At 44.8% G+C, this 22,500-nt stretch overlaps 1 protein-coding gene across 3 annotated transcripts in view; it reads left to right on the forward strand.

Moving 5' to 3' along the window:
* The window catches only part of LOC137437898 (sodium- and chloride-dependent creatine transporter 1), a 79,800-nt gene that overhangs the window by 51,217 nt on the left and 6,083 nt on the right, over positions 1–22,500 (forward strand). For 2 of the 3 annotated variants that reach the window (XM_068132610.2, XM_068132609.2), the window contains exons 11-14: positions 8,871–9,008; positions 12,277–12,379; positions 13,496–13,596; positions 19,422–19,589. In XM_068132610.2, the coding sequence (XP_067988711.1) occupies positions 8,871–9,008; positions 12,277–12,379; positions 13,496–13,596; positions 19,422–19,589 (510 nt within the window). The remainder of the gene's footprint in view (positions 1–8,870; positions 9,009–12,276; positions 12,380–13,495; positions 13,597–19,421; positions 19,590–22,500) is intronic. The other variant, XM_068132611.2, reaches the window with a different exon arrangement.

The following is a 22,500-nucleotide window of genomic DNA, read 5'->3' on the forward strand; positions in this document are numbered from 1 at the left end:
GCATCTCAAAGCAATAAACCGCCGGAGCGACGGCTCGTATCTCGAAAAACTCGTAAGTTGGGGCACTCGTAAGTCAAGGTTCCACTGTATATATATATATCTATATATATATATATATATTGTTACGGACACGACTTAGATGTTATGATGGGCCGAGCGGAATGGCCGTCGTGTTCGCACAAGTTACCCGATTAAACTCGAACGTTGGCCGAATCGCGCTATGCTAAATCAATGAAGGAAAAAGACACAACGGCTGGGATTAAGGCAACGACACAAGGGGTACAGTTCTCAAGACCTCCGGAGGAGGATATAATATTGTTTTTGCAGAACGGTTAGATTACACGACAAGAGGTACAGCAAAGTAAGATGGGCACTTAGACACGGTCTTATCTTAGCCCCGACAGACCACAGACAAACGGGACAAGACTGACTCACACAGGGATTGATGGCTGGGAAGGACAGGCAGTCGATTGCTCAAGGTGCACCTTGGCTCAGGGGCAGAATCGACCCGGTCCGGTCCAAAGATGCGGGTAGGTATCGTCGCGCTGGAGGTGGCGTCCGTTTCTCTTCAAGCTGAGGCGCATCTGACGTCACCTCCGTCTTCCTGCGCATGTCCAGCGGGGAGTGACACGCCCTCGGCTCGTTAGCTCCGCCACAGATGGAATCGGTCCGCCGCTTCTTATTGGGTGCGGGGGGTTACCGGGCTCCGCCCTTGACGAGGAGCTGACAGTGAGCCCCTGCGTGGTAACCCCGTCGGAGCACATGGTCAATGGCGGCTAACCAAGCCGGAGTGAGGACGCGCACTCCCCGCGCCGCTGTTGTTGTTGTTGGTGTTGTTGTTTCATGAGGAAGAGATGCGGGGAGGTATTGGGAGGTCCTAAACTTACTACTGGTGCCATACAATCACATTCTGGTGCAACGAAGAGTCAGAATTAATGGAAACGAGTCCTTAACTGACATAGACTAAGAATAACTAGCAAGATGTCCGAAAGTTGTCTACGTGAGATGCGGTGGACCTGGGCACGACATTTAATGGGGGGAAAAGGGGAAGGTCGGGGCTACAGAGTGTTGTTTACAGACAATGGGACTAGGGAATGGGGGATTGGGGATAGTTGGGGAGTATTGGGGAAATAGGGGAATATTTACAAGCAGATATGGATGGAGGCCAAATCCCATATCCGCAACATTGCACCCTTCTCTACCTCGGGGCGTCCCGACCCGATAAATTTTTACCTACGTTAGTGTGGCACTCAGATGTAGTTCCCTCTACTATTAACTCAACCCTGAGTGCGACAGTTTTACAGATGTTCACAAATGAGTAAATATGTCCCCCTGCGACGTTGCACCCTTCTCCTCACAGAAACACACCCACAGGATAACCGAATCGCGGAAAGAATCCTCAAACTAAACATACAGCCGGTAGGGAGCATTATTTACACAAGACTACACTGATATTTACACTACGATCCAGGACCTGTTTTTGGAGGAACACATGCAGATGTTATGCATAGAGAGAGCACGCATGCCAGCATCGATACACCAACCCACGAGTGCTCTGTGGCCCTACGGCCTTTAATAATGTGCAGAGCACCCCATCCAAGCACCAAAAGCACCACCCCATCACACAGTCAGCACCATCCAGTGCACCAATAAAGTGTTCATAGCCACCGGTGGTGTCGCAGCCGGCCGATGTTCTGCCGCTGGTCTTGCCTTGGAGCCCACTTGGTGTTCTGGCTTCCTTCAAAAATAAAGAAAGGCGCCAACCGCGTCCATTTCTAAATTGTGGCCGTCAGGGGGGCCAACTATAAGTGGTTCACCTGTATGGCATAGGTGCCACGTTGACCCAGAGGTCCATCAACGGGTGGTGCTTGGCCGCAAAAGAACTGCGGTCCATGGTGGGCGGCCACAAAAATTGCGGTCCATATGGTGTATCGATCCAGGCAGCAAGCAGCGAAAGTACAGGCCCACAACTGCGGAGCCAGCACCTCTGTCTCCTCTCTCTCTGCCCCAAAGCCAGATCCTCGGAGGTGGGAGACAAAAGAAGAAGACAAGTGAGTAAGGTGGTAAGGGCGCAAAAGTGCACGCAATACAAGATGATGCACACTGGGGGCACATGGGAACCAGGTGAGACAGGTACGTTCCTACCGTACGCCCCCCCCCCCACCAGGTAACCTACATTGCCCCTCCCTTACCCCTTACTGTATCCACAAAACACAACACTACCCATAAACATCTACTTTACAAATCAACAAACGTCCCTACTGTCTTCCCCGTTCCTCCCATAAACCAAATTTGTCTTCTCTCCCTCCTAACCAATCAAATTTGCCATTTCCAACTCAACATCAAAATTTGCCATCACCAATTCATCATCAGTCCCTCCTAAGGAGGGAGAGATGGAATCACCCCAATGTCTCATCCACGTCGTGATGCGTCTCACCAATCCACACAGCAATTCTCATTTCCTGCACACAGAACAAAGAAAACACAGGTGTGGAGTCATCATCATCACCACAGGCAAGTGGCTGCGTATGGTGCGACAGGTTCATCAATCCTAACTATTTCCGAAATGACTTTAACAACTTTACATTACCCGGGGTCTTTCTCCTGCCAAACCATTGGCCCTCTTACACTATGGGTTCTAAAAACCAATTCCCATTGACCAAACTGTGGTGCTTTTCAATTTGGGGTCTCACTCCCCCGATTCATCTCCCGGTGCCCTCGCACAATTTCTGGGCTGCGACTTGTAGCTCTCCCAGCAAGTCTACCCACCTGCACACCTCCACCACTGCAGTTGCCTCCGAGCTTACCCGCTCCTTACCCTAACCTATCTACCTGGGGAAGGCCCTCTGGCGCTCTCCCCACTCGGTGCCCTCTCTGGCACTGGGCTACCCGGGTCCGTCCTCCGGATCCTCGGGCCCCATCCACAACTCTACCGGCTCCCAGAGCCCACCTGCGGCCTCACCTGGCCGACATCCTCACAGTGGTGGAGTGCCCAAACCAACTACACACACTAACAGGCTACACGCCCAGCTATTTCCACAACACTAATGCACCCATCCACAATACCATTCTGCAACCGCACCACAAATGCCAATATCCAACCACAATTTACCTATTCCCTCTACCTAACACTTACACTACCCGCCCCGGGTATCCGTGATGGGGGTCCACTCTTCCCCCATTCACACCTTCGCACCATCCACTCCACTCCGTACCACTTACTCCAACTCTCTCCACACCACCTTTACTGGCACACCTGTGCTCTCACACCTGGTGCTACCTGCACCCTTCTCTCCCCAAGCGCATTCGCACCGATCCACAACACTCACTACTCATACACTGCTCCACACACCTGTCCAGTTCTCACACAGCATCATCTCATCTAACTACTCCCCTCTGAAACTTGCGCTTCCCAGTCGTCCCTTTAAACTATTGCGCTCCCTCGTCATTATAATCCACACTAATATACCTGCGTCCCCACTACAGGTATCAGTCACTAACTAACCTTAACGTCACCTAATGTCATCTTCTAGGGCCCTATCAATATCCTAACCCACCCGGGCTAGTTTTCACTGCCATACACCCCATAAACTATAGCTCCTTTGCCCCACTTTTGTGAGGGATGACAGAGTTGCCATCCCACCACATCGGACATCTCCCACTACCAATTTTGCACATCAAATTTCAACAAATCAAAAATTTGCCAATCACTACTCATCATCTGCCAATCATTACTGCCAATCCTTTGCCAATCATCAAATTTCGTTTTTTTCTAATTTCGGGGCCAAAACACTAACTCATCACACAGTCTACTCACTAATGCCTCTCGGTGCGCCAATTCCTGTCCAAAGCCCGGCTTCGTAAAGCCAAGCCATGAATGCGGGTTGTTTGGTGCCAGCGGCTGGATACGTCCCGCATTCGGGGCAGGGACGGGGGCTTACCCGGCCCGAGATCCCACGCACCTCCTCGGCGTGGAGCCATCCAATGTCCCGATCTCGACCTGCCGGCACGTCTCAATAGAAAGTGGTCGCCATGACGACCCTTCCTATCGGGCTGCCCGCTCCGCCTAGTGGAGCCCGGACGCGGCCGTTCCACGCGAGGCCCAGCGTGGATCGCGCACGGCGGTCCTTTCGAACCCGCCGTGGCTCGGATCCCCGCTGGTTCTCGCGGCACGTGAAGCCCGGCACGCACCGAGGGCCCGCTTCGGCTAAAAGTCGACCTAACCTCTAACCCGGTTATCGTCGATGCCTCACCTGGATGCTTACAAGCATACGCTACCCCTTTCTTGCTCATACATCCAGCTGTTCCCATGCTCCTCGTCGTACCTTCTCTTACACACCTCGGTACACTCATTCCACTCCCAGCCTTGATCCCACTCCTGACACCAATTGTTACGGACACGACTTAGATGTTATGATGGGCCGAGCGGAATGGCCGCCGTGTTCGCACAAGTTACCCGATTACACTCGAACGTTGGCCGAATCGCGCTATGCTAAATCAATGAAGGAAAAGGACACAACGGCTGGGATTAAGGCAACGACACAAGGGGTACAGTTCTAAAGACCTCCGGAGGAGGATATAACATTGTTTTTGCAGAACGGTTAGATTACACGACAAGAGGTACAGCAAAGTAAGATGGGCACTTAGACACGGTCTTATCTTAGCCCCGACAGACCACAGACAAACGGGACAAGACTGACTCACACAGGGATTGATGGCTGGGAAGGACAGGCAGTCGATTGCTCAAGGTGCACCTTGGCTCAGGGGCAGAATCGACCCGGTCCGGTCCAAAGATGCGGGTAGGTATCGTCGCGCTGGAGGTGGCGTCCATTTCTCTTCAAGCTGAGGCGCATCTGACGTCACCTCCGTCTTCCTGCGCATGTCCAGCGGGGAGTGACACGCCCTCGGCTCGTTAGCTCCGCCCCAGATGGAATCGGTTCGCCGCTTCTTATTGGGTGCGGGGGGTTACCGGGCTCCGCCCTTGACGAGGAGCTGACAGTGAGCCCCTGCGTGGTAACCCCGTCGGAGCACATGGTCAATGGTGGCTAACCAAGCCGGAGTGAGGACGCGCACTCCCCGCGCCGCTGTTGTTGTTGTTGGTGTTGTTGTTTCATGAGGAAGAGATGCGGGGAGGTATTGGGAGGTCCTAAACTTACTACTGGTGCCATACAATCACATTCTGGTGCAACGAAGAGTCAGAATTAATGGAAACGAGTCCTTAACTGACATAGACTAAGAATAACTAGCAAGATGTCCGAAAGTTGTCTACGTGAGATGCGGTGGACCTGGGCACGACATTTAATGGGGGAAAAAGTGGAAGGTCGGGGCTACAGAGTGTTGTTTACAGACAATGGGACTAGGGAATGGGGGATTGGGGATAGTTGGGGAGTATTGGGGAAATAGGGGAATATTTACAAGCGGATATGGATGGAGGCCAAATCCCATATCCGCAACTATATATATATATATATATACATACACATACATGTATATATATATATACATACACATACATGTATATATATATATATATACATACACATATATATATATATATATATATACATATATATACATATATATACACATACACATATATATATATATACACATACACATACACATATATATATATATATATATATATATATATATATATATACACATACACATACAGTCACATGAAAAAGTAAGTACACCCCATATAAAGTTTTGACTTTTTCAACATATTTCAACATACAGCTATTTGATCTTCATTTCAACAATATTGATAGATAAAGGTGATATAACAAATATCATGAAACATTTATATTTTGTAGTCCATTGTATAATTTAAATAAACATAAATGCAAATTTCGCAAGTGGAAAAAGTAAGTACACCCCTCCATTTATCACTACTTCAAATACCTAAAATTAGAATCAGGTGCACCAGCTCAGGTGCAAATGATTAGAACATCGTTAGAGAGGATCTTGGAGAAGCCTGTCTTATTTAAACCTAAGACATTTAGTTTGGTTTGCTCTTTGTTGTTGAAGTGTGCGGTGTTACCATGCCTAGATCAAAAGAGCTCTCTGAGGCCTTCAGAAAGAAGGTTATAGATGCCTACGAGTCTGGGAAGGGATTTAAAAAGATCTCCAAACAATTTTAAATCAATCATTCGACTGTCCGGAAGATCATCTACAAGTGGAGAAGATTCCAAACAACTGCCAACTTGTTCAGGCCAGGCCGCACCAGCAAGTTCAGCCCGAGAGCAGACCGCAAGATTCTGAAAGAAGTCTCTAAGAACCCCAGAATGTCATCACGGGACCTACAGGTAGCTCTTGTCACTGTTGATGTCAGAGACTGGTAGGCAGTTATAAGAAATGCCTACTTGAGGTTGTTTCTGCCAAAGGGGGCAATACCACCTATTAGAGCCAAGGGTGTACTTACTTTTTCCACATGCAAAATTTGTATTTATGTTTATTTAAATTATACAATGGACTACAAAATGTAAATGTTTCATGATATTTGTTATATTATATCACCCCTATCTGTCAATATTGTTGAAATGAAGTTCAAATAGCTGTATGTTGAAATATGTTGAAAAGTCAACTTTACATGGGGTGTACTTACTTTTTCACGTGACTGTATACGTATATGCATATGCATGCAAAAGTCACTTTCCAGTTGTATACATTTCTGTATATACAACTGTATTGTGACTTTTGCCACACACACACACACCTTCCAGGTCGTTTTCAGTCTACCTCTTGGTCTTTTCCGCTCAAATACTAAAGTAGTGGCTTTCCTGACAGACTCCTCTTCTCTCTTTCTCGCTACATATCAAAACCACTTTGGTCATCTTTTTCTCGACTTTTTTCGTTTTACCCCACACATCCAACAGATCATCCTTAGCTCTGTCCTCTATTTTTCTCATGTCTCACTTTTGTATATCCAAACTGGTGTAATACAGGAGAAATACACTCTACTTTTTACTTCGCTTGGGATATCTTTGTGTTAAAATGCATCTTGACTCTCTCCACTTATTCCATGCTACCCTTATCCTAGCTCTCACAGCTAACTCCGGTCTGCCACCTGTATCTAACATATCGCCCAAGCAACAAATACTCCAAGCCTTTTCCAGCAAAACTTCAAACCGTATATTCACTGCTCGCATGTTCTCTGTATCTTTATTCCCTTTTTACATGAACTTCCCTTAACTTCACTCCATTTCCGATGACACCACATTTTGCATACACATACCGAATATAATTGTTGATCCTACTCCTGTACCACAAGTCATTCAGGGCCATTTCCGACTCTCCTTCTTTTCTCCTTTTTTGCCACTAACCATCGGTTTCATCTTGTCTACATTCACCCTCAGTCCCTTACACTCAATTGCTTCCTTCCAAATATGAAACGCCTCCAACATTATATCCCCTTGGGTAGTTGAACATATGGTTAGACCATGTGATCTCTGACTTAATCGTTCACAAAATATAATCCCCACGGCTAGTAGATCATGTGCGTGGAGTTTTGCATCAATCCAGTAAGCCGTTCTGGAGAAGTTGCATGAAGATTTGCATTTTCAATCCAATATGGCTCCTGAACCTCGTGACCGATGACCTCATCAATTTGATTCTTCCGTACAATTGTTGTCGCTTACGCTCAATAAATTTCAAACTGATCGGATGCAGCATTGTATTTCTCGAATTATGACATCATAATGAAGGCAGTGATGACGTCCTCAACATATTTTATTCCACAAGGGTAGTTCTTTACAATGTGCCAAGTTTCAAATTTTCCATGGAGCGGTTTTGATGGTGCAACGTGCAATGTTGGTGCAACGTTTGCAAATAGAGGTGCAACGTTTTTCGTTTTTTTCAAGATGGCGCCCATACCACGTGACCGATGTCACAATTATCATTTTAAAATCTACAGGAGGAGGCGTTGCTTTGGTGAAAATTTCATGTCAATCGGACTAACGGTTGCAGAGAAAATGAATTTAAAAGGGAAAAAAAAATCAAAAAATGGCAGAAGAATAATTGACAATAAGGATAAACTTAACAAAAACAATATAGGGTTCCACAGCTTGAAAGGCATGTGGTACCCTAATATTTTCCTGGAGAAGGCGATCGAGAGGAAGGGAGGTCACTTCTTGGTAATAGGGATGGGAGAGTTAACGTGGGTAGAGATGGAAGACAAAATGAAATTGGTGAGCTGCTTTCTTGAAGCCCTGGAGGGAGAGGGGTTTTGAACTGACTTAGCAATGCTGCAGATGGGTGGAATGAGGAATAAAGCAGTAGTGGAGTTGAGCAGTGAGTCTGAATTTTGAGTCTTACAAGGAAGAGGTTGCTGGAAAATTGTATGTGCTGGAGCGATGTAAGAAAATGGTGAGCAATTTGGTGCCTCCATTCTGTTTGTGATGAGAGTAGCAGGTGCTGTGCTTCTGATGCTTATTTTTGTTGAAGATAATAATTATGTCAAGAGTTTTGGGAATGCACAGCATATTCAAGAGTTTGAGGTGGGAAGTAGAGGCGTTGGCTCTGTTCCTTGTTATGACATGTTTGACATCGTGTTTCAAGCATGAGGGGAATTAAAAACATGATGTCGGCACAAGGTGGGATCGCATGACGGAAATGGCTTGCTACTATTTTGCAGTTTTTATTTATCAACCATGAAGTCAAAAAGGAGCACAATAAAGAAGAAATGGGTAAATAAACAGTAATGTGCAGCATAAACAGTACAGACATGGAAAGATGAGTACAAAAAAAAAAAATCGTGAAGTTGTCATATTTGACTAATTTTGTTAACGATGTGATTCCTGCTGCAAAGGAGCCACCAGAGTGATTGTGGGTGTTTTGTTGTTCTTGCTTTTAACTCCATTGTGCAGTTTGTCTGTGTGGAGGCATTCATCACGGCATTCACAGATTTGCTTCCTGAAAAGCCCCACTACTTCCTTCGCCGACAGTCGATCCTTGCTTTATACTGTGCCTTCAACTTCCTCTTGATGATCTGCTTTGTCACAAAGGTGAGACTTTTTATGTCTCTGCTGATTTGCCAGAGGCATTATGTTTTTGGGTTGTGCGTCTGTCCGTCTGTGCATCCGTGATAGGTTTTCGTTACCACGATAACGTAAGAACGGCTGAAGGGAACCAAGTCAAACTTTAACAAACTTCCTTTTCCTTCAAGTATGTCTCACTATGCTGTGCGGTGCAGGATTCCTTCTTTGATCCCGGTCACTATTCCCACCAAGAACATCTCGACTATCGGATTTTATTTTGATTGTATTATTACATAAATATTGATTTCGATTTTATTATTGCATAGATATTGATTTTTTTTTGATTTTTTTTTGTTGTTGTTGTGTGTATCTTCAAATGTACACATTGTTTCATCCACCCACCTAAGGTGCACGGAGGTTGTGTTTTCACCCTGTCTGTTTGTGTGCATGATATCTCACAAAGTTGTGGATGGATTCAACCAAAATTTAGTGGTCAGGTTATGTGTGTGACAAGGATGAAATTGCTAGATTTTTGGTGAAGATCCGGTTTCAATAATTATTTTAATTTTTCAAGTAATTCTTCACCATCAATTGAAACGACAACGACAACGACAGGCATTTTAAGGCCATTTTCCTGCTAGAGCGGGGGTTAGCTTTGCGGGCCCCATGACAATCTTCTCCATTTTGCCCTATTTTCTGCATCTCCCATTGTTAACCCCCTTGTCCGCATTTCTTCTTCCACCACCTTTAGCAAAGTCTTTCTCGGTCTTCCCCGTCCTCTACTTCCTTCTACAATCTACATTCATTTCCATCACTCTTCTCAACCAGTCCCATTCATCCTTCCTCTCAACACATGACAACTATCTCAACCTGTTTCTCTTCACAGCATTATATTCCCATCATCTTTTTCTTTTTTTCTTTTTTTTTCTTTTTTTTTTCTTTTTTTTTTGTATACTGAATCGAGGCTCGTGAAAGAGCTAACATTTATTTCACAAACAAATCAGCCAGACAAACAAAATATACAAAAAGAGGGAGCGGAAGACAAGATGGGGAGAGAAGGGGAAGCACACAACCCCAACATTTGAGACCAGGGAGAAGTTTCTGGAGGGAGAGGGCTTGGGGGCAGGAGGCGTGGGATGGTGAAGGTGGGGGGGGGGGGGGGGGGAGAGGTATAAAACACAAGGGGACCGAAATTAGCGGGGGTAGAAAAGATCAAGGTTTTGGATAGGGGAGGATAAGAGATGGTGGTGAACAACTGTTTTAAAGACCTGGAGGGTGGAGTGGGATTGAAGAGAGTGAGGGAGTTTGTTCCAGAGGCGGGAGAAAAGAGGAATGAAGGAGTGAAGGTGAGCAGAAAGTCTTGATTTTGGCAGTTTAACCATAAGAGGGTTGCAGGCAGATCTTGTGCGACCTGTAGTAATATTTGGGGGACAGAGCCCAGAGAGGGCTGGGGGGGCAAGGCCAGAGAGGAGTCGGTAGAAGACGGAAAGACCACCAACCTGCCTGCGGTGAGTGAGTGAAAGGCCCTTGGAGTTAGCTTCATCGCGGGAGATTCCAATGATTCTGAACGCTTTGGTTTCAACAACGTGAAGACGGGTTAGGTGTGAGGCAGGAGCACCAGACCAGAGGGGAGAGCAGTATTCCATAGAGCTGCAGATGAAAGCCTTGTATGTGGTGAGGAGCTCAGGTGTGCCAAGGAAGGACTTCGCACGACGGAGGATGCCCAGTCGGCGACTGGCTTTGGAGGCCAGATTTGAAATGTGGTTTTCCCAGGAAAGATCATGGCAAATAGTGAGACCCAAAAGCTTGAGTGACAGAACTTCATGGAGAGGATTATTCAGAAAGTGGATGGGAGGGTTTTCCAGTCAGTCTTTTCGGAGAGACATCGTAAGAGTGTGAGATTTATCAGGATTGAAAGACATGTTCCATTTGTTTGCCCAGTCTGTGATTTTGTCCAGGTCTGCAGAGAGTGAGGAGGCTGCAGACTGCCGATCTGAGGGATGAGGAATGGAGCGACATAGAGTAGAGTCGTCAGCAAAGAGATAGAGAGGATTTTCAAGAGAGTCAGAGAGATCATTGATGAAGACCAGAAAAAGCACAGGGCCCAGAACACTACCTTGGGGAACTCCAGCCTGAACAGGAAGAGGAGATGAGAGAAACCCATTCAGGGCCACACGTTGACTACGACCAGAGAGGAAGTCCGCCAGCCATGCATGGAGATTTCCATGGATACCAAAGGAGGAGAGTTTGGTGAGCAGAGCAGGGTGCCAGACCGTATCGAAGGCACGTGAAATGTCAAGGGAGACGGCTCTAATTTCCTGTTTGGCGTTGAGGACCTCCATCCATTGTTGAGAAAGCAGAAGCAGCATGTCCAGAGTAGAGTGACCAGGTCTGAAACCAAATTGATGATCAGAGATCAAGCCTTTGGAGAAGAGGAAAGATTTCATATCTGAAGCAATGATGGATTCCATGACTTTGCTGATAATTGGGAGAAGGCTGATTGGTCTGTAGTTGCTGGGATCTGTTTTTGCACCTTTTTTCTGCAAAGCGGTGATGATGGCTGATTTCCAAGCAGATGGCAGATGACCTTGAGCAAAAGAGAGGGTGAAGAGAACAGAAAGAGGGAGTGAAAGAGCGGAAAACCGAGCCGAGCTTCCTCAACTTCCTTCTCAGTTATCTTCTCTGCCGGTCCTAAAACTGGGTTACTCTCTATGTTGCCATCCCATTCATTCTCTGCATTCAACAGCATTTCCATATATCTCTTCCATCTTCCTTTAATTCCATCTGCATCCACAACGATTTGTCCCACTTCTTCAACCGTCAATTGAGAGATGGTGCCAAAAATGTTATATTGTATGATAACTCAAAAAGTTGTGCACGAGTTGTAAAATCTTGGTGGCCGAGTTGGTTCGGTGACGAGAACAAGCTGATTACATTTTGGTTCAGGTCCGAATCCAAATCCGGCCTATTGGTGGAATACAAAATGTAAATTGTTCAGCTTTGTGGAAGTATGTGCTCTACCGAGTGCCCTTCTACTTATTTGTTAATGGCTTTGGCGGAGAGTTGAGGCTTGTGATAAAGCTAAGAAATCAGACCTAGTACCATTTTCATCTCCTCGCTGTGCGACTTCTGCTGTATATATGGTGATGCACAACAGATCCTTTGGTTACTTTGTCGAGATCGCTTATTCCCACAATAAGATTGGGTTTGGCTTTTTTTTTTTTATAACTGGAATTTTTTATGCTGTTATACTGTGGAGAAGTCAACAATCTCCTGTTGTTCATCATGTTTTTAGGGGGGTATCTACATATTCCAGTTGCTTGACAGCTATGCTGTTAGTGGGGTGCCTCTACTTTGGCAGATCTTCTGGGAATGCATCATCGTTGCATGGGTGTATGGTAAGTATCACTGTAAATGTAAAATTTGTGTATGTGCTTTGTTCTGTTGTGGTTTTGATTTGTAAGGTACAGGCAGTCCTCGGGTTACGTAAGCGTCGACATGCGTAAACTCGATTATACGTAAGTGCCTATTAATATATATATTTTTTGAGATTAGTCGATTTATTACATCTTTGCATTGCTTTACATACGGCCCAGTTTGGCACTACTTGTCGCATGTGCAGGGGGTCTGTCCTTGTATGTATTGCAGGGGACAGGATGGACTCTCTGCACACCTTACACTTGACTATGGCTCCCAAGTCCTGACTGAAACCAGGAGCTTCTGCTCTCACTCTCCTCCTGCTCCTTGCATAGCCGAGGCACTGGTGTTTCCCCATGGAGCAATGACGTCACTTGCGACACATATTTAATGTCTCCTGGCATGATGCCTGCGCACCGTAAATGAGCAGAAGGGATGTGCAAGAGCATAAGGCAAAGACATATGGAAGACAACGAAAGGACGGAATGGAAGATGTAGGAAAGAATGAATGACAAAGAAGAATGATGTGGCGAGAAATGAATCGAAGGCGAGTGAAAGGTTAACGTTAGCGAAGTGGAAGGAATGACAGAGGGAAGGACGAGAGGAGAAAGGAACGAGGAACAAGATGAGACTTTCGTTCGTGCGAATAATAGTAATTGGTCGAGCCCCAAACAGTCTGACCCTCTCGAGCTGCAAATATTCGAATCTGTCTTTTCTACACCCTTTCCTTTTTCTTCAGAAGTTCTACAAGCATCAATTTCCAGAGAGTAGACTCGTACTTTGGCCTCCCTCCTCTTCTTTGCGGCCTTCCTTTTTCCCTTAATATGTTAGCACTGTACATGTAAATGTTCAATTAATTATCTAAGCCTTTTTTTTTTCTTTTTCTGATTTTACTCTATGAAATTCAACTTTTGCAAAAATCGATTGAAGTAAGGTTCCCAGGAACAGAACCCTTATGTAAGTCGAGGACTGTCTGTAATGGTGTTTCTTGGATGGAAAGGATGTGAACTGTAGGTTTTGCCAAAGCACAATGTGAAAACGACAACGAGTGCTCCCGAAGTTTATTATTGCTCTTGATGTTGATTCAAAATGTGCAGGTGGTGAAAGGTTCATGTCTGATATGACATTGATGATTGGCTACAGGCCTGTGTTCATTCTGAAGTGGTGCTGGGCAGCATTTACACCACTATTGTGCCTGGTATGTATTGCTGGGTTTTAATTTTCTTTCTTCCCTTTTATACAAGTAAAGTACTTTGAGACTCGTTTTTGAACACCAAGTAAAGGTCGTGTATGCATGGGATTACAAAGTAAAGGTCGTTTATGCATGTGAGTTTTGTAGATTTCGGTGTTTTTTTGTTTTTTTCCCCCACCAATCTGCTAATTCTCGAGAGTGATGTAAATAAATATAATACTTACTTGATGTGAGCAAACGCGTCTGGTTTTTTTCTGGGGTTTTTTTTAAAGAAGTTTTTTTCTTTGATCCAATATGGCTGCCAGACCATGTTACTGATCACATCATCAATTTACATTCTCCAATATAATTGTGTAGATTACGCTCAAAAATTTTCAAGCTGATCGGACTAAGCATTGTACTTGTTGAATTATGACGTCAAAATGAAGGCACTAATGACATCGTTGATGACACTTATTCCCCAAGGGGCGTTCTTTGCAATGAGCCACGTTTAAATTTTTTCCATGGAACTGTTTTGGAGATAAAGGTCAAGTTTTACGGTTTTTCCAAGATGGCTCCCGTACCATGCTAACTATGACGTCATACTTGTCACTCAAATTATACACAAGTCGATGCATACGACTATCAAAATTGTGTATCAATCGCACCAAAGGGTGCCGAGAAATTGAATTTTTTAAATGCAGACACACGTACACATATGTACGACATACGTATATACGTACACAACCTATCACTTAACCCTGATTTTTGCTTTGAGCACTGGGTAATAAAATTAAATTAAGGATGGTTAGGTATTATGCTCATCTCGTACCTTTCTGACTGTTCAACGCCATCCACTGTTTCTGGTCTGTATGCTCCTCGACATTTTATTTCCAGTTAAGTGTCTGATCTTTTATTCTTGTTGCACGCTATGTTAAACAACCCAGACCATGTTCCCCTGTTAGTCGAAGGTTCTTGACGTGCATGGTGATGGAATAAAGAGGAGCCAATCATGGGAGTGTGATTTGTGGTACATCCATCTTCCACACTTCTGAGGGTAGACTGTCGCGTTGAATCATATTCTTTTTTTTTTCATGCAGCATATCACCACAGGTATCATCATTTACTGGGGGTGCAGCTGTGCTGCTGATGCAATGCTCCATGTAGGTTAGAACAATAATTTGTAAAATCTTCAGGCTGCCAATAAGAGCTTGCCTACTCTCGCCAAGGACACAGTGGGACCATTAACGTCCACCAGTTTGTCAGTAGATGGGATACCCAGCTTTTAATGTCCATCCAGGTGATGGCACACACATTTATGAATCCCTCTGCATGCGAAACACAAGGATGGTAATTTGGAGTTGTGTCGAGAAAGCTCAGAGGTGAGTGGGCATACCTTGAGGCTATCCTCTTATCCCTGCATGCCAATATTGCCTGAGGAGCTTCCGAATGGGATTGAAAAAAAAAAAAAAAAAAATTTAAAAGGTCAACCTTGGCACATGTGCCTTTTTGATAAGGTAACGTCAGCCAGAAATGTATATTTGCGAAGAAAAATGCGTTGAGAAATTAGAACTGTACTAGCCGATGAACACAAAATTACGCCAAAGGATGGCAGCAAGTGGAAGAGCAGGATAGTCGAAGAAGCAGTTTTATTTGTTTATTTTAAACTGAACTCTAGTTTCCCTTTTATATTTCAGCCATTCACCTCTTCAAAAGGTGCATTATGGTGGTTCAGGCCATGAATACAGACGTCCATCGGCTTCATGACACAACTTCAAACTTTCAAGCATATTCCTGGCTTGTTTCATGAAGGCAGATGTCCTGGGCATATCGGCCCTAAGACAGCTGAATAATTTTGAATTTGATGATAATTGTAAAGTATTGGGTATTGAGGATGTGCTTGTAATTGGCGGAGCTGAAAAATATGAAAGGGGTAAAGAAAAACAGCTTTGTCAAGGATTTCGGAGATCTCGGGTAGCTGGCTACTTCATTTGTAAAATGTTAACTCCACATGCAAAAAAAAAAAAAAAATGATAATAATAAACTTTACCTGCTGATGACAACTTGAGGGACTTATCCTGTAATTGACTCTCAAGCTGGAGGCATTACTAGGAATGGAGAGGGTTTTGGAAAAACTGTCAGCTTACCTAAAGAGGAGGGATACCAACCATGTCCTGCTAGAAATATTGACATTCCAGGTGGATTAATTCCTTCTAGCATACAGCAAAGATATAATTATTGTCAACTGGTGGGCCATTGCGACTCGTTCAAGAAAGTACCATTTTTGTATACATAATGTGAAAATCATACCTCAAAATCGCTGTTTGTGCAGATGCTTGTTTTGGGGAATATTTTTGAACAAACAAAGTGATCAAACTTTATTTGTAGATAAATTATCCGAGTGTTGGATGAATAATTTTCTAACCTGATGCCTAATAGTTTAGTGGGAAGAAAGGGGGTATCGTGCACCCCCCGGAAATCAACTTCTAATCGACGTCTCTAGATCAGAAAAAATGCGTAGAAAACGATGAGCTATGTTAACAAATTGTAAAAATGTCCCAAGTATCGTTTTTATGCAAATTAGGCCACCGTCACTGGAAAATCTAATTTTCACTATATCTCAGCCATTACTGCAGATAACTGAATAAATAAGGTGTCTCGACCCATGTTTTGAGGGTCAAAGATCACAATAAGACTATTCTTGAAGTGACCACATGTCCGTGGCATACTGGTATGCAAATTAGTGCCGCATTACCGAAAAATCAATTTTTTGGCATATATCGGCTAATATTGCACATAACTACACAAGTAAGGTGTCTAGACCCATGTTTTGAGGGTCAAGGATCATTAAAAGACCATCCCTGAAGTAACTATGCGTGTCCTTTGCATGTAAATATGTAAATTCTAAAGTGTCGACATTACCGAAAATTTGATTTTTAGCTGCATCTCAGCCAATATTGCAGATAAGTTGACAGAGGATTTTTTCAGTGTTTTTTTAGGGCAATACTTTCACCAATGTAACTTCTCTTTCCCATTCTCTTTCCCATTCCAGATAAGCAGTGGTGATATAAGTGGACATTAAGCCATCATGCCCAAAAGAAAACGTAACCAGAGCGCAGATCCTGCAGCCCCCAAACACTCCCTGCCCACATGCATCCTTCATGTGCTATCCACGTCTGATCATGATAGTTTTACACTCCTCAGTAAAATCAAAGGCACTGCAAGTGAAAAACTACAGCAACTTCATAAGATCCGGGACCAAGTCTCCATCAGTCACATGAGTCCCCATATCGTATGCAATCAGTGTGCGACCAGATTCCTACAACTCCCCGATGATCTGGAAAGTGTTGGGTATCACCGTCGGTGTTATCAGCACTTTACTGGCAACCTCAATCGTCTGAGAGGTGATACAGAACCAGAAGCATCAACCTCGCAATGGCATCACTCCCCTCGTAAATTGTCTTCAGCGGGTTCCGCTGGACCCATCTTCCCACCAGAGTGCATTTTCTGTGACAAAGTAGAGATCAAAGATTGTGATCGCAAAACTGAGTGAGTGGAAGTCTTCTCATCTTGGAAGAACAAAGAAAATGCATGGGAGCAAATCGAGTCACGGGCCGAGAAAATGGGTCTTGTTCGACTTCATCGACGGGTGAAAAACAAAGACCTCTTTGCTGTTGAGGCCAAACACCATCCATCATGCTCGAGAGCTTTCCGCACAGCGTTCGCTAACTACGAGCGCGGGATTCGTAGAGCCGAAAGAGCAATTAATACCGAGCATGCTCGCATGTCAGCCGCCCACAACAATGCACTCGTCTCGGTACTGGAGCACATTCAAACTCATGTTGTCCAGCAGAATGAGATCCTACGGCTATCTTCCTTGCGCTTGCTCTATGTTGAAGAACTGAAACGGAATGGGTAAGAGAACTCGAAATATCGTTCTGAGAAACTACTGAAACGACTACATAATGACCCAATCAAGAACCATGTCTCATTCACGAAGGTCGATCACGACAAAGTTGATGCAATTTCATACTGGCTCGTGTACAGCTCGAATATCACCATTTCTAATGCTATTGCACGAGCTTACACTCTTGGAAGCGCAGACAAGTACCAAGATGTCGCTCTCCTGCTTCGTTGTAATATTCTACGGGCTTTCAGAGAGTCCAAAGGCCTACCATGGCCACCAACAGCTGACGACATGGAGCTCAGTTCTGAAAAGCTCCTACCTCCAGACCTCGTCCAGTTCCTCAGCATGGTTATGGCCGGCAAGGAAGACGTGGAGACAAGTGAAAATATGAAGCGTCTGGTATTCTCCATCGGGCAAGACCTGTGCCGTGCAATGTCAGAGGGAAAATGGAAGTTACCAAAGCACGTGCTTCTCTGTGTGACTGTCAGGCACTTGTTCCGAAGCAAGCAGCTCACCATGATATTGCACAGGCTTGGCCACTCTGAGAGCTACGATTTTGGTTTAGAGTTGGAAACTGCCCTGGCCAAGGCACTGCACGAAGTATCAACCTATCTGACGCCACAAATCGTGACAGGAGAGGGCAACATCGTATTCCACTGAGTGGGACAACTTGAATAAAACCACTACGAATGTGCACGGCAGCAACATTGTCAACAGTGCTGGAGGAATCATGGTGCAGGAGGTCAATCCTGGGTTGGAGAGCCACAAGTTGCGAACGCTACCTATCATGGACAAGTCGCAACAGCGTAGCCTGAAAGTCGACACACCAGAAACTCTCCCACCCTTGCACTTCACTCGCGTCGGCCCAAAGTTTCCCGATGGCTCATCATTCACACCCCCTACGCCTACAGAGAACGACGCAGTCTATACTACTAAGATGCAAGAGTACTATGTCTGGCTCTTCAGCAGGTATATCGGAAGCAGCGGCAAGCAGCCCGTGCCTGGACTAGGGGGCTTCACCTCTGCAACCGGGACTCCCCCGCCCAGAAAATCAACAGTGGACTATTTCACGCCTATCCATCAACCGATCACTGACAACTGGTTGATCTTCTGGACACTGAAGATCGTGAAGAAGAAGAAGAAGCGGAGGAGGAGGAGGAAGAGGACGAGTTTGACTTTGATGATTTCATTGAAAGCGACGATGATTGATTGACCTGATAGTGGACCTGTGATCGCAAAAATAACACCATTTGTGAAATCATTGCCCTGAAAAACCCCTCTTAACTTATCTACAATATTGGCTAAGCTACAGCGAAAAATCAAATTTTTGGTAATGCCGGCACTTTAGAATTTACATGTTTACATGCCATGGACACACATAGTTACTTCTGGAATGGTCCTTTAATGATCCTTGACCCTGAAAACATGGGTCTAGACACCTTACTTGTGCAGTTATGTGCAATATTTGCCGAGATATGGCCAAAAAAAAAAGATTTTTCGTTAATGGCGGCACTAATTTGCATACTAGTATGCCACGGACACATGTGGTCACCAAGAATAGTTTTATTTAAATCTTTGACCCTCAAAACATGGGTATAGACACCTTATTTGTTCAGTTATCTGCAGTAATGGCTGAGATATAGTGAAAACTCGATTTTTTTGGTAATAGCGGCGCTAATTTGCATTAAAATGATACGTGGGACATTTTTACAATTTGTTAACATAGCTCATCGTTTTCTATGCATTTTTTCTGATCTAAGAGACTTCGATTAGAAGTTGATTTCCGTTGGGTGCACGATACCTCTTTCTTCCCACTAAACTATAATGGTCTTTACCAAAGTTCCCTTCACACTAAAAAATTCCCCTATAATTAAAAATTCTAAAAATTCCATTTAATATATGCTCGATCCCATATGTTTTTTTGTTTTGTTTTGTTTTCTTGCAGAGTATATTTATTTCTATGTTGGTTGAACATCAAAGCCCAAAGTTCAAGAGTTATGTGTACCCTGCATGGGGTGAGGCCATTGGATGGCTCATGGTTCTGTCCTCGATGCTCTGCTTGCCTTTAACCTTGTTGTTCTTGCTGTTGAGTCACAAGGGCAACTTTATCCAGGTACAGGGTTTGGCTTGGGGACTTCATCTGATGATGGATGTTTTCTGGTGATGTGCCACTCGGCCTGTAAGGTGTGCTGTGTTGGCCTATTGGTGTCGCATCTCAACCCTTGGCTCATGATGTAGGGAAACTAGGTAAAATCCCATATAAATGTTTGTCCATTGCCTACTAATGCCTTTGTAATTCATGTCATAGTACACTGTCTTTGTAATTCATGTCATAGTACACTGTCTTTGTTCTGCATGTGATATATGTACAAGTTCCTCCTTAGACCAATGTTAAAAAAAATTAAATCTGTCATACAGGCAACAAACAACCTCTATATAATCAGTGCTATTATTCGGCTGGATTCATGTTGCTCTTCTCAAAACCCCCAATTCATCAATTGACCTAATTGTCAAGTTAAAACATTGAATTGCTTTTGTCTTGAACTTTAGAAAGCATCTATTCTGTAATCTCTACTGAAGCATTTTTGCATTGTTTTAGCCCTTTGCAACAAGAAAATTTAAATTTATACTTGCATACATATCCATCAATCCCTGGTCCCTGGTCCCTGGTCCCTGGTGTTGTTCCCTCCCTGTGTTGATCCCTGGTGTTGGGCTAGCGGCTAGGGTGCCGGCTTAGGATCCTAGGATCCTGGGTTCGAATCTCGGTCGATCGCCGAATTAATGCCAGGGGGGTTGACTCAGCCTGTTCATCCTTCCGAGGTCGGCTAATTGAGTACCAGTTCACTGGTAATTCCCTGTTTGTCGTTGAAGGCGGCAAAAAGGGTTGGCGTCAGGAAGGGCATCCGGCCGTAAAACATTGCTTCAAAAAGGGGACCAAAAAACAACAACTACCACGGTCCCCGAAAAGGCCAACCCCCGCTTTGCGGGGAAAAATGGCCTCTAAACGGTGGTTATACATATCCATCAATCCATATACATACTGTTACGTTTGTGGGGGTAGGCATGGAATACCTCAGGAAAGTTAGAATCGTGTAGGGTTAGAATGCTCCGTATGCTGCGAAGAAGCCATCTCGATGTACGTAAGTCGGCCGTCTGTCCGGGTAAGAGCGTTTGCTTGTTGCCATAAGGGGCGTGGCTTTGTGCTAATTAATTCTAGGGCTTAAAGATTAATTCCCCCAGTGTGTAATTTGCCTACTGTGGTCTTCCCTTCGGTTTTATTACATTCAGCCAGCCAGGAAATTGAGGGCTCAGTGAAACAACAATAGCGCTGTAATGGGACTCGTGTGCTCCCAACGCCGCCAGGTCCGAGAAAAACAGCATTTGCCGATCGGCAATGGAACGACGTCATCCGAACAATCCCAAACAGAGATTAGACTCCGCCCCCCGACTACTCGTAACGAGGAGGCCACGCCCCCGGCCTTCATGTTTGGTGGAGGCGTGATGGATGATGGAATAGCGCTCGGTGATTGGACATAGTGTGACGTCAGCCTCAAACATTCGAGAGCTGAAGGAAAAGGACACAGTCTTGCCATCTTGGTCATTAACCCAGTGTCGGCTGTCTGATCAGGTAAGACTTCGAAACGTCCTGCGCATGTGAAAAGATAATCCCGCCCAAGTTCGAAATATGTTTTTGAGTTTAAGCTCGTTTCGGTCATTCGTCCGCCTTCAGGTGTCAACCCTGGGGATGCGACAATAGTGTGTGTGTGTGTGTGTGTGTGTGTGTGTGTGTGTGTGTGTGTGTGTGTGTGTGTGTGTGTGTGTGTGTGTGTGTGTGTGTGTGTGTGTGTGTGTGTGTGTGTGTGTGTGTGTGTGTGTGTGTGTGTGTGTGTGTGTGTGTGTGTGTGTGTTACGTTTGTGGGGGTAGATGATGGGATACCATAGTAAAGATAGGATCGTATAGGTATACCGTGGACGCGTAGGAGACATCTCGATGTATTTCAGCAGGGAAACTGTAGCTTCAGATTGTTTGTGTCTTCACACGGTGGGTGGAGCTATGTTAACGAGGTAGGGATTAAAGTTGGTTTTCCCCAGTCTGGTTTTTCCCTATGTTTTTGTATTGAAAACAGGGCCGGCCATAAAAACTCATTCTCGCTACAACAATAACAACAAGCGTTACGCCTAGGTCCCCCGTCGGGGAAGTGATGTGAGTTGACAAAATGGAAGACGCAGAAAACATGCTATGATATGATATTTCGCTCACAAGGTTCAGACATACATGGAGGCGGCCATCTTGGATTTTGACGTGGCGACCCAATTTTCAATAGCGTTCTTCCTTATGCCTAGATACACCCACACACCAGATTAGAAGTTGGTACTTCGCTTATTTTTCAAGATATTCCGCTCACAAGGTTCAGATATATATATATATGGTGGCGGCCATCTTGGATTTTGACGTGGCGACCCAATTTTCAATAGCGTTCTTCCTTATGCCGAGATACACCCACACACCAAATTAGAAGTTGATACTTCACTTATTTTTCAAGATATTCCACTCACAAGGTTCAGACGTACATGGCGGTGGCCATCTTGGATTTTGACGTGGCGACCCAATTTTAAAGAGCGTTCGTCCTTGTGCCTAGATACAGCCACACACCCGATTAGAAGTTGGTACTTCGCTTCTTTTTCGAGATATTTCGCTAAAGTTTCAGACATATATATATGGTGGCGGCCATCTTGGCTTTTGACGTGGCGACCCAATGTTCAATAGCGTTCTTCCTTATGCCGAGATACACCCACACACCAAATTAGAAGTTGGTACTTCGCTTATTTTTCAAGATATTCATCTCACAAGGTTCAGACATACATGGCGGCGGCTATCTTGGATTTTGACGTGGCGACCCAATTTTCAATGGCGTTCTTCCTTATGCCTAGATACACCCACACACCAGATTAGAAGTTGGTACTTCGCTTATTTTTCAAGATATTCATCTCACAAGGTTCAGACATACATGGCATCAGACATA

This window comes from Myxine glutinosa, chromosome 12 (genome assembly GCF_964187855.1).
Source record: "Myxine glutinosa chromosome 12, kmMyxGlut1.1, whole genome shotgun sequence".
Lineage (NCBI taxonomy): Eukaryota > Metazoa > Chordata > Myxini > Myxiniformes > Myxinidae > Myxine > Myxine glutinosa.